At 40.4% G+C, this 12,038-nt stretch overlaps 2 protein-coding genes across 5 annotated transcripts in view; one reads left to right on the top strand and one right to left on the bottom strand.

The window, feature by feature from the left end:
- Positions 1-518: 518 nt before the first annotated feature.
- Positions 519-11,977, top strand: ZNF830 (zinc finger protein 830). Its single transcript, XM_069004191.1, has 10 exons — positions 519-659; positions 763-862; positions 1,866-1,986; positions 2,534-2,567; positions 3,754-3,965; positions 4,326-4,416; positions 5,059-5,122; positions 8,078-8,158; positions 9,517-9,593; positions 11,315-11,977. The coding sequence occupies exons 1-10, from the start codon at positions 538-540 to the stop codon at positions 11,496-11,498; spliced, it is 1,086 nt and encodes a 361-aa protein (XP_068860292.1). The 5' UTR covers positions 519-537; the 3' UTR covers positions 11,499-11,977.
- Positions 8,181-12,038, bottom strand: part of LOC138104882 (poly(rC)-binding protein 3-like) — a 503,757-nt gene continuing 499,899 nt past the window's right edge. For all 4 annotated transcript variants that reach the window (XM_069004189.1, XM_069004187.1, XM_069004188.1 and 1 more), the window contains one exon: positions 8,181-9,092. In XM_069004189.1, coding sequence (XP_068860290.1) covers positions 9,032-9,092 — 61 coding nt within the window. In that variant the 3' untranslated portion in view covers positions 8,181-9,031. The remainder of the gene's footprint in view (positions 9,093-12,038) is intronic.

Raw genomic sequence — 12,038 nt, 5'->3', positions numbered from 1 at the left:
TGGTGGTTTTGTTTTTTTTGGGGGGGGGCGGTTGTTTTTTTAAGAGCACTTTACACAGTTGTGTGTGTTGCACACTGTGCGCGGGAAGAGGTTGTCCAGAGAGGGTGTGGTCTTCCTCACTGGCGATACTAAAGAACCGTCGGAACATAATCCTGTGCCATGGGCTGTAGGATGACCCTGCTTGGGCAGGCAGGTTGGACCAGATGACCCACTGTGGTCACTTTTAACCCCACCCACTCTGTGATTCTGTGGTTTCTGCATGGGGATGTATGGGATGTACTGTTTCTTATTTTTTACTTATTTGTGTCGTTTAGCGTGAGAGCTGGGGTTTCAGGCGGTTTGTTCAGAGACGCGTCCCACAGCTGGACTGATGTGTGTACCGAGTTCTGGTGCTGCTCCAAAGGCTTAGCTAAGAAACATCCCGCCGGCGGCGGATCCGCCTCTCCTCCAGCCTCTCTCCTCCAGCTCCTCCTTTCCCGGCGCGCCCCCGGCCGCGTCACCGCGCGCGCCGGCCCCGCCCCTGCTCGCTGGGGGAAGATGGCGGCGGCCGGGGCGGGCGCGGGGCGGAAGCAAGTGCGGCAGGAGGAGCTGCGCCGCCTCATGCGGGAGAAGCAGCGCCAGAACGCGGGCAAGAAGCGCATCGACTCGCCCTTCGCCAAATATCCTCGGCGCCGGGCTCCCTAGAGCTCGGTGGGGAGGGAGGGATGGATGGAGGGAGGGGGTCCGCGCCCCGGTCGGTGCTTCCCTTAACGCGGCCGACACGTACAACAGCCTGGGGCACCTGAGCTGCTCCCTGTGCAACGCGCCCGTGAAGGGCGAGCTGCTGTGGCAGACCCACGTCCTGGGCAAGCAGCACCGCGAGGTGAGCGGCGGTGCGGAGGGAGCGGGTGGCGGCCGGGCTTTGTTGTTCGGGAGCACCGGGACAGCACTTGGAAAGAGGGGGATTGGGGAGAGGCCGCACCGCCGGAACGGGGCCCTGGGGTTCGCTGCTCCTGGCTCTGTGCGGTAATGGGAGCAGCGGAGGGAGGAGTGTGGGAACAAGCCTGGCTGTTCCATCTGCGTTCTGTTCTCTTAAAGCCTGTGCGGGGATTGAAAAGCCAGCGCTTAAAAAGGAGTCCCGTGTCTTTCAGGGGTCCGCTCCTCGGGTGAAGCAGTTCCCACAGCTTTTGGCTGTCACTTGTCTGCAGCTCGGACCTGGAAACCCCCCCGGGCTTGCTCTGGGACCTGTGAGCTGTCAAGTGACAGTTTATGCGGGGTTAAGAAAATACACTTTTTTGTCTTGTAATTTAGCAGTAAAGATTAAGAACTTGTAAAGCAAGTCAGGGAGTTTGTAACTTGGATGCGATCCTAAATTTTTTTCCTTTTAAGTTCTGCTGCTGCTTCTTAGCAAAAACGGAGAGATTATGTTTAATTTCACAAGTACTGAGGAAAAGACCAAAGGAACAGAGGGGTTCTGCATTCAGACTAGATGACTGTGGCAAGGCACAGTGACATCTTTCATGCTGTTAAAGTGCTGTGTTTCAATTTTAAAACACTTAATATTCCAGGACCTTAGAATGGATCCAGCCTTCCTGCTCTTTTCTCCACTGCCTTACTGCTGTCAGTGTCACAGCTCTTAGTCTTTCCTTTCTTACTGATACAGCCTCCCTTGTGTGAGTGTCAGTTCCTCTTCCTCCACGTCACATCATTCCAGAGGCTGACAGAAGCACTGGTCTTTGTTTTGGTACCTGTGGTGTCTGTTTCAGTGATCTTGTTCTAGAAAGGTATTAACTCACTTTGTTGAGCTGTTGTAAAAGCACTGTGTTTTAAGCTGCAAACCACAAGTTACTGCTAGTAACATGTCCTGAATTTTAATTTTTTTACAGAGAGTTGCAGAATTAAAAGGCACAAAGCAGACGGCCACTGGCTCAGCTGCTGGCACATCATCTCATCCTGTCAAGAGAAAAACAGTTGAGACAGAAAATACAGACTTAAAGAGAGTAAAAGGTAATGAGAGAGAAGCACTTGCCAGAATCCGTCCATTTTATGTCTTGAATGTTTTGGTTTGTTTTGTTCCTGTGGAAGTGAGCATGAATATGGCAGATGTGGAGTTAATGTCAGCCCATTGCTGCTGAAAAGGGAAGAATTTTGCTTGCTCTTTCTTTGTGAGTTTCGTGTCAGGAGAAGACTGTTCTTTTGGAAGTTTACCTGGTTTTCTTCTGGATTATTGGGTTAAATTAGGTCATGGAACTGTGGGCTTGGCCCAAGCAGAGCGAGAAGCACTGTAAATTAGGCAGTAGGAGCACTTGCCTAGGAGTGGTGTTATTCCTTTTCAGTGGGATCAAGCCACTCACTGGTTTACCTCAAACCATGCACCAAAGTTCTTCCCAGAGGAAAGACAGTTAATTTTTTTGCCTTGGTGCTACTAGACACGTAAATATATGAGATATGTTAAATATATATATATTTGGGAACTTGGTGCTGTCACGGAAGTCTGAGGGATATTTCTTTAAAAAGTGTGGATTTTAAGAAGTGACTCTTGGCTGTTGTACAGGTACAGATGAAAAGCCCCACACGTCTTCGTCTGGGTAAGTAGATCTTGTTATTACATACAATTTTTTTCTAACTACCAACAGCTGCATTCTTGCCCAGCTCTTCCTTGTCTCTGCTTCCTAGACAAGGGCAAAGGTTCAGAGAGTCAGTAGATCCCGTTTTCTAACAGAGCTGTATATTCCTGAACATGGCAGCGTCTTCCTGGACAATTGTATCAACTCTTAAGAGTCTGAGAAACCAGGAATTCTTTTACTGTCGCTGAGAGACTTCTAAGGATTGACATGTGGTGCTATTACACAGTTTGAACATAACTAGATTGAAGCATGTACTCTAATAATGCTGCCATACTACAGAAGAGGTGGCAGTCTGAAATTAAGACAAATTTTGAATGTATACTTAAATGATATTTATTAACAAAAACTACTAACAAATGTCATTGACATATCTTCATCAGGATGGTTTTTGTCACTTAGAATTCATGTAAATGCATATGCTGCAGTTGAATTTTTACAAATATAGGACTGTATTTGACTTCAATGGGTTGGGTTAAGCATTTCAACTACCACTAAAAATTTCTGATGGTATTCAGACATCTTTGCAGGGTTGGCAGATGTCAGGTGACACCTGTGGGTCTCCTCTACACTTCACAGGATAAATTGTTATCTTGCATAGGTCCCACGTGCTGTTTCCTTGTAGGAATTTGAGTTTCTGTGCAAAATTAACACTGGAGAGGTTTGTCCATTTTTGAACTTGTTGGTATGATTAGTTTAAAATATAACGTGGAAAAATGTTTGACTTGGAGGCTGCAGCTATTCTCAGCAAATTTATGTTTTCTCATTGCTGAGCCTGTGTGGCTGTTCTAAATTGCAGTCCTGGACAGCAGTAGGTACCCAAAATAAGTAGCAAATCACTTACTAGGTGGGAAAATAATTACTTTAACCACCATTCCAATTTGTTACGGGTTATTTTTATTAATGTTCCTGATAGTGACTACCCAGATAGAAAAATGGATCTAAAATGTGTTTTTAGAATTAACCTGGGCATTTCTGGGGAACTTAGAATGAGAGCCCCAAGTGTGTGCTGCCTTCAGGCACTGGCTGTGTTGGCAGCTGTGCAGTTCAGGGTGTTGCTTAGTATCTCACAGAGGGACTGGGCTGCTGGTGCTGGACTGGAGTCACTGGTGTGAAGCTTCAAGCAGTTGTGTTGTGGGCTCTTTACCAGGCTGCCAGCAGATTTTTTTGATGAAGCAGAGCAAGACAGCGCCAAGGTCCAGCTTTCCAAGGGCCCAGGTCCCAGTTTATTGTCAGGGAATTACGACGACGACGATGATGATGAAGAGGAGGAACAAGAACAGTCAAGCAAATCTTCTGTTGTCCATAAGACTGAAATTCCACCTCCAGCTCAAGATGTAATAGCCAATTCTCTGCCTGCAGGTAATGCCGACTGAAATAGTGATTCAGTAAGGAGAACCCGTGATTTAACTGATGATGAAAGGTTTTTATTTTGTTTTTCTAATTACTGCCATTAGGTGGTTGGTAATTAGGTGAGGGTGAGGGAGTGTAATACTGGAAGTAGAGAAAAACTAGCAAAGAATCTCCTGTTCTTATGTGGTGGTTTCTCAGTGTGCTTATTGATTTTATGTTCTAATTGTTTGAGGCTGTCAAGGGAAGTAATGTCTGGCTGTTCTTCCCTTGATTCAGTAAGGTACTAACTGAAATTCCTGTTTAGTAGGAATTTTAGAAAATGCCTCAACAGCTGTTCTTTTTGTCATAGACTTCTGTCCTTTCCTATAGACTTTTTTGACACCAAAACTCCAGCTGCTCCTATAGTTTCCCATTCAGGATCCATACAGAAAGCAGAGATACAAGAGAAAGTAGTCGAAAGGTAAGCACTCAAATCAAATATCGATAGTCTTAGGAATTGTAAACAAACATTTCATCTTCCAGGAAATAGAGACTGTGATCACTTAGAAATCTTAACTTATTGTTAAGTTGCATTCAGAATAGTCTGTATACATGTCAGCCTTGGGCATTATTTCAGGCAGGAATCTTGCACCCTAGGGACAGAAGAGATGGAGCAATGTCATACAGAGTCTGTCAGACATCTCTGCAAATTTTAACGCAGGGTACTGTGGGAGCTTAAAATCAACCACTGCTTTCCCCTCTTTAAAGAAAACTGCTTGTTCTGTAGTAAGGGTTCAGCTCACTTGAGCACCGTTTACAGTGGTTTAGTCTTTCAGAAGTAGCAGCTGTGCTGTTACAATGTTTGGGTGTTCAGCACACTGGAACAGCTCTTGTTTTAACAGTGAGATTTAAACCCTTCTGTGCAGCTCCTTCAGAGTGAGGAAAGACCAGGCTGAAAGACGAAGTTTTGATGGTTGTAGATAAAACTAAGGGCTTAAAAAACTTGCTGTGTTTCTACATAGTTATATAAAGGACTGTGAATTTCATTATTGACTATTTTTAAGTCTGCAGTAAAGCAGATTGTAAAGTGTTAACTTTGGCTAATATTAGTCAAATATTTCAGGAAAGAAAACACTGCTGAAGCTTTGCCAGAGGGTTTCTTTGATGATCCTGAAGTGGATGCAAAAGTAAGTGATCTACTCTTTTCATGCTACTGGATTTATTTCTGACAGTTGTAATGAGTTTGAGTAGTAAGGATGCTTTTCCAGGTAATCAGTCATACTGGAATATAACAAAATGTCTGAACTATTTAGACTACAATAGACTATTTCAATTGGAAGTGACCTATGATAATCATCTAGTCCAACTGCCTGAAAACTTCAGGACTGAACAGAGGTTCAAGCTTGTTATTAAGGGCATTGTCCAAATGCCTTTTGAACACTGACAGGCTTGGGGCATCAACCACCTCTCCAGGAAGCCTGTTCAGTGTTTGCCCACCCTCTTGGTAAATAAATGCTTCCTACTGTCCAGTTTGAACCTCCCCTGGTGCAGCTTTGAACATTCATTGTGTATGAATTAGAAAACATGAAAAGGGATGTAGGTGGGCAGGAAGAGCTTGTTAAAATCATCTCTTGGAAGGTATTTTTGATTGTGGTTCCTCTGTGGCTCTTAAAGAAATGTTATTTGTTGGCTGGAATGCTGAACTGAGATTTGGGCAGTGTACCTTTATTTCTCTGAGTCGTCCCAGGAAAAGCATTTCAGCTAATTTGTATGTTCAGTTTTGCTTTGGAATTGAGGATAAGGTAACAGTTCTATCATGTCCTTTGTGAGATCCTCCTGAAAAGTGTTGAGTTACTGTGTGACTGATAGGGTGCATCTTGTTGGAATAAAAACAGCTCTATTATGGCAGACACTGTCATCTGTAGTTACACCACAGGAGTGAACTTGATCTTCAGCCCTCTTGTCTTTTGCCACTTTGGGGTTTTTTGATGCTCAGATACGTGAGTATTCAACTTGTTTCTCAAAAAACACCCCACAACTAAAAATCTTGAAATTGTGATCAAAAACGTTCCTATTTCCTTCAACTTGCACAGTGCCAAGTGATGACCAAAATAAACACTGATACTTGAAATACAAATCTTGTTTTGTTTTGTAAAATTTGCCACAGAATTGATGGCTCTTTTGCGTTCTTTAGTGAACTATAGTGTTGCAGGCTTAAGTCTTTTTTATTTTCCTTGAGTGTATTTCCTTGTTCACACTGTGGAAGGCTGCTGCTGTATTTAAATTGCATTGTAAGGCCAAGCCATGGCATCTAATTTGGAGACCTTCCAAATAATGCTTCTTTATGTTCAGTTAGTCCCACTGGCCCAGCTGACAAGCTTAGGTGTTTTATTTGCTCTGGCAAGCTTCTTTTGGCACCACTCATGCCCACGTGTTGCCATATATGAATAGTTTTGAATATTGTATATTATTGAAATACTGAAATATGTATCTTAAAAAGCCATGCTTTGGCTGTTTGGGTTTTTTTTTGTCTTTTGTTTTTGTTTTGTTTTGTGTCTGACTAATTGAAGTATTAAATTTTTCAAATACTTAATTTCATCATGAATTGGGAAGCTTGTATAAAGTGGGATGCCTGGCAGGCACAGGAGAGTCTGCTTATATCTGTGAGGACACTGGTTAGTGACCTTTATTCTGATTATGGTCTCCACTGGTAAATTTACAAGTGGTTACTTGTTCCAGTCAGCTCTTCCTTGAGTTGCTTGCAGAGGCTCTTCCTTTTAATCAGCATTTTCTGAGTATAACTGATACTCAGAGGAAGGAAAATGTTTGTGGCATCACTTACACTGAGGTGGCTGCAGTGGTTCAGTGTTGGAATCATACACAAAATCATTATTTTAAGAATTAACTGGGCATTTGAAAGGGAGATTGTGGGTGTGAAAAATGTTTGTTATTTGCATCAGGTATTTGTAAAGCATATAAATTCTGGATTAGATAAATATTTCAAGAAAAAATAATAACTTTAGTGTTTAAATTTATTGTAAGAAATACAAATAATTATGAATTACAAAAGACAACCACAATGCATAATAACAGTACATACACATATGATAGAAATAATAACAGAAAAATGAAATGATGACTATTACTTCTAAGCTTCTAATTTATTCTATAAACTTAATTCATACTACTTGATTTTGTGTTATCACTCAGGAACAAAATGCACCAAACTGTTGTCTTTACTAAGGTGATGACTGATGTGTCACCAAAAGAGCAGAATGAATAAAGGAAAAATAAAACTAATGCAAAAAGATGGTGTCATGAATTATTATGTTCAAACTGCTTAGTTCTCCTAGCTATAGAATTTCTACCCAGTCCTGAGTCAGGCATAATCTGTCATCTAAAATACATTATATGCCACATCTTCCAGACTTGAATTGTGGAAGTTTCAATTACATAGGTAGACTACCTTGTTTATTTATTTGCATTAAAAGCACAATCTGGCATTGATTACCTTGGCTGTAGATCTTAAAACACATTCTTACCACTACTACTTTTTTAGACTTCATGTCTTAGTACTTAATGCCATCTACCACAGAATAAAAAGCTTTGCATGTTAAAATTGGTTTGTAGCTGTACAGTCTCTTCTGTTAGCCAACAAAATTAGACTAGATTTGAAATACAGTCAGGCTACCTAACACCAGCAGACTAGTGACTGCAAAGTTTGATACTTTACATTATGCCAAAGGCAAACAATTGACTGCTTTTTGGCTTGTGAAATGGCTACTGTATGCAATTGTACAGGCAGCTTACAGAAGAATATAATAGTTATCACCTGACACAGTGAAATGACAGACCATCAAACTCACTTTTGTTACTCCAGACATTCCACACCAGCCATTCTTAGTCAATTATTCTTTAATGCTGCAGTCACAGATGTTTTAATCCAGGAGTAGAGTCAGATTTTTCCCCCGAAACCATTGTGCAGCTGCACTCTCTCACTCATATCCATTACTCAAACTGAAGTACATCAACCAGACTTTTCTGATAACATGGAATAATTTTTCCTATTTCTCCTGGTTTTTTTACAGTGCCCCAAAGAGTCATTAGACTTAAAATTGTTAATCAATTTTCATGTTCCTTAGGTGAGAAAAGTTGATGCTCCAAAGGATCAGATGGACAAAGAATGGGATGAATTTCAAAAGGCAATGCGACAGGTCAACACAGTAAGTAATGGAATCTATATTTATTGATTCTAAATACTATACACAATAAGGAAAACAACAGTTTCATGCAGCTCTGCAGAATGGCTGACATCTGCATTTGTCAGCTGTTTGTTTCAATGCAGTGTGTGGTTAAATGCACTTTATAAATGAGCAAAGGGTTCCTTCTATTTTCCACTTAAAGGAAATTACATTGAAAAACTTTTGATCAAGAGCCAGTCATTGTATGCATCTAGTTACATTTGGTACAGTGTATTTAATTTAAATACTATTTAGCTAGTCTATACCTCAGATCAGTGTCCTGTAACCGAACAGGACACAATTGTGGGCTCTTCTTTAGATCTAGAGATGTATTCATATTTTAACTTTGAAAAACACAGAACAAAACGCTACCCATTTGTCTGTCTTTTTAAAAAAGTATCTATAAAGTGTAGGTAACCTGGGTTTCATGTTTAGTTTAAATGTACTGGAAAGGAACTCCAAAATCTGGGAAAGTGACAAAGGAGTTTGTGTGTGAGACACGTAAACTGGCCGCAGTTTTTCTGTACTTCCATTTTTCACTGTTTACCACTGCATGGAAATTCTTCCTGCAGCAGGTGTTGATCTGCCCTTTTGTACAATATAAGACTGTACTACAGATACCTGGTGTTCTCAGTCTTCCCCTGGAGTATTTGTTATCTTTTAAATTATTTTAATTGTAAATAGTTACTCATATGTCAACTGCTGAGAAAAGTGGTGCAGAAAAATGTATCATTGCTCATTTTGAAGCAGTCAGCACTATAAACAGAGCGAATGTTCATACAAAAGCGGTGGTGGATACATTTTGCTAGCATAAGCCATTCAGATAATTCTTCAGCTTAGGAGGAATCTTCTCAGTTATGCGTGGACCATTGATTGCATAGCATCTCCCAGACATTCAGATTTGAGAAAGTATATGCTGAAAAAAATAACAGGTTAGAAACACTTCGGGATCTAGCGGGAATATTTACACAGTATGTTCAATAAGTGTGTGTATTTAAGTCCCAAGCACTGGGATGGAGCTCCCGTTTCAACCTCAGACTATGGGTGTGTGGAGTTTGTTTATGCTCAGTTTCAAATCATAGTGTATTGAAAATTTTCAAAGATAACCCCAAAGCAGCCAAACTACTTTTGATTTTAAGAAAAAGCATTTCCATTTCAAATTAAACCAGACCTTTTTTTCTTTTGTGTGTGTATTTGCCCTTGTGAAGATGGGAATATACATAGAGGAGATTGACACTAACTTGAGGTAGGAGGGGAGCAGGGGAGGACACAGACATTGTAAAGGAGCGGAAGTGGAATTCAGGATGAAGGTGAATTTTCTCAGCACTTTTCTGGTTTAGATTTCAGAAGCAATAGTGGCAGAAGATGATGAGGAGGGACGACTAGATCGCCAGATTGGAGAAATTGATGAGCAGATGTAAGTAGATCAATTTTTCCTCAAATTCTCTGTTCTCCAGCAGCAATGGATTGCTCTTTGACTAGAGTGACAAAAACACTTTTAATCTGCGATACTACCTTTCATTAATCACCTGACTATCTGAAGGACAGACTTCCTCAAATTGCAGAATGATACCTAATTAAGACATGAATTTAGGTACAAAGTTAGGTAACTTTCTCCAAAGAGAGAATGCACTAGAATCATTGAAACTACACAAGGCAAATTCTTGGAACAAACTGTCCCTCCTCCCCTGTCAATGTCTTAATTAGTATTTCCCTGTGAATTTCAACTGATGTATAATTTATGTGAACATTTTTAAGAAACATCTCCTGTACTGAAAGCATCCTGTGGCAAACCCTCTTTAATTCTAGTGGAAGTTTACTTAAAGGTTTTGTGGAATGATGCACTTCATTACATGAAGTGTTTTGTTTTGTTTTGCTAAAACGGTGGGTGTGGTGGTTGGATAGGCACTGGTTTAAACTCAAGTAACCTAAAAAACAGCTCAGTGGAACAGTTTGTTACCATTATAGTGTAGCTCAACCCTAACTGATATTAACAGTGATAATGGCAATGGTACTGAAAATAAAGAGATGCAACAAAAAGAAGACACTAGAAATTACGCTTAAACCATCTGGGCACGTTTACCTGCTGCACATGATCAGTGTATGGTAACAACAGCACTGGGTTCAGACTGAACTGTGGTATTACAGGAATGTCTTTTAACAATGTTCATGTCATTCTGGAGAGGGCTTGAGCTAAACCTGCCTCTCTCTGAGAATTCATTTTTCTCACTAGCTAAGGCTGCTATAGTACACAGAACTAAATACAGAAATTCATAGAGTATTTAAATTTGTCACTGTAATTATTTTTCCCCAAAATAAGAGTTCCAAATAGATTTTTGTAACTTTTGTCTTCTGAGTGTATTTAAATGCAGGCTATTTCAAATTAAGTTGAAACTTAAATAAATTCTTTGGCCTTCAAATCTTCAGCTGTGACTGCCTGTAAGAGTCATATTGGTGATAGGCAAGGGGAAAGAGGATCCAGATAGTAATCCCTCCGTGTCGACTCTTCTGAGCAAATAAGAATGAAAGGAGCAAAGATAAATTTAAATCAGGCTGGTACTACATGGCATTTTCAACAAAATACCCTTGTTTAAAATGGCTAGAATAGTTATAAAACACAATTTAAGGACCGAACTTTTTAAGTAAATGGAAACCTGAAACTTTTGGATTGTGTTTACTTAAAATGTTCTGTTATAGCACAGAGGAAGCAGATAAAGAATCTGAACACTTTGTGCTGCTTTTTTCAGAGATGCCACTGCTAAGTTATCAAAATTGGTAATTGATGTCACAGCTTTCTCTCACGAAAACCACAAATGGAGGAAAGAGTGGTGTTTCTTGTGTGGAAGTGGATATTGGTTCTATGCTTTTTAAAAAATGGTTTGTGACTATATTGCAGTTGTTAAATATCTGGATTTCTCATTGCTGGAGAATTGACCACACCTCTCCTCTCCTCAGTCTGTTTCCACTCTATTAACACAGAGAAGGTGCACTAGCATCTTCAAAACTTATTTCTTTTTAATTGATGGGAAGCTGTAAAGCTTCTTTATCCAAAGCTGGAGAAGCAAAATCCAGCACTGGAGATGATCAAATTAATGTGGAAAGGCCCAAAGTGTTAATAGATGTTTCACTTTCCAACAGTGAATGCTACCGCCGTGTCGAGCTTCTGCGGAACCGCCAGGATGAGGTGAAGGAGAAGTTAAAGGAAGCCATGAGATTAAGAGCAGCACAAGAGAAAGAGGAGGAGGATGTTGGTAGTGAAGATGAAGAAGAACTGCAGGATTTGCTGTCACAAGACTGGCGGGTGAAAGGGGCTTTGTTGTAGCATTTCTGCAACACGGTTGATACTTTTTTATCTGTGGTGTTACTTCCATTGTTAGAACGGAGATTCTTTTGTTAAGTATTTATTTAAAGAGGATCATGAGTTAAAGAGCTAAGCTTATTAAAAAAATTGTAGATCTACAGTGGCGTATTACTTGTTGTAAAAACTGTATATTGCAAATATTTTACAATACTGAGCCCGCCTTTCCTATTAAAATGATTGGTTTCCTACCAGAAGTATTTTAATGGGATTAATAAATCTGTAAAAAATCTCTAAGCTTTTGGAAGCATTAGCTCAGCTTGGTAATTTTGAGACTTGGCTTTATTGTCTGTAGAAGTAAAGGACTTGCATAGTCTACAAAGTTTTCCCAGACTGGGGGTTTAGGGAAAGGAAAATATTATGCATTTATGTTTTCTTAAAATTTTTAAGTGCCCTTCTGTCCATTGCCCCAGCTCCCAATAAAATATGTACATTTTTTTTCAGGGTCTGTTACAGTTTCTCTGTGTATATAAGGACTAAGCTCAGAAATGCTGGGCTACAGCT

Source organism: Aphelocoma coerulescens, chromosome 2 (genome assembly GCF_041296385.1).
Source record: "Aphelocoma coerulescens isolate FSJ_1873_10779 chromosome 2, UR_Acoe_1.0, whole genome shotgun sequence".
NCBI lineage: Eukaryota > Metazoa > Chordata > Aves > Passeriformes > Corvidae > Aphelocoma > Aphelocoma coerulescens.
The sequence above is the reverse complement of the archived record's forward strand: the minus strand, read 5'-3'. Positions and strand labels throughout refer to the sequence as shown.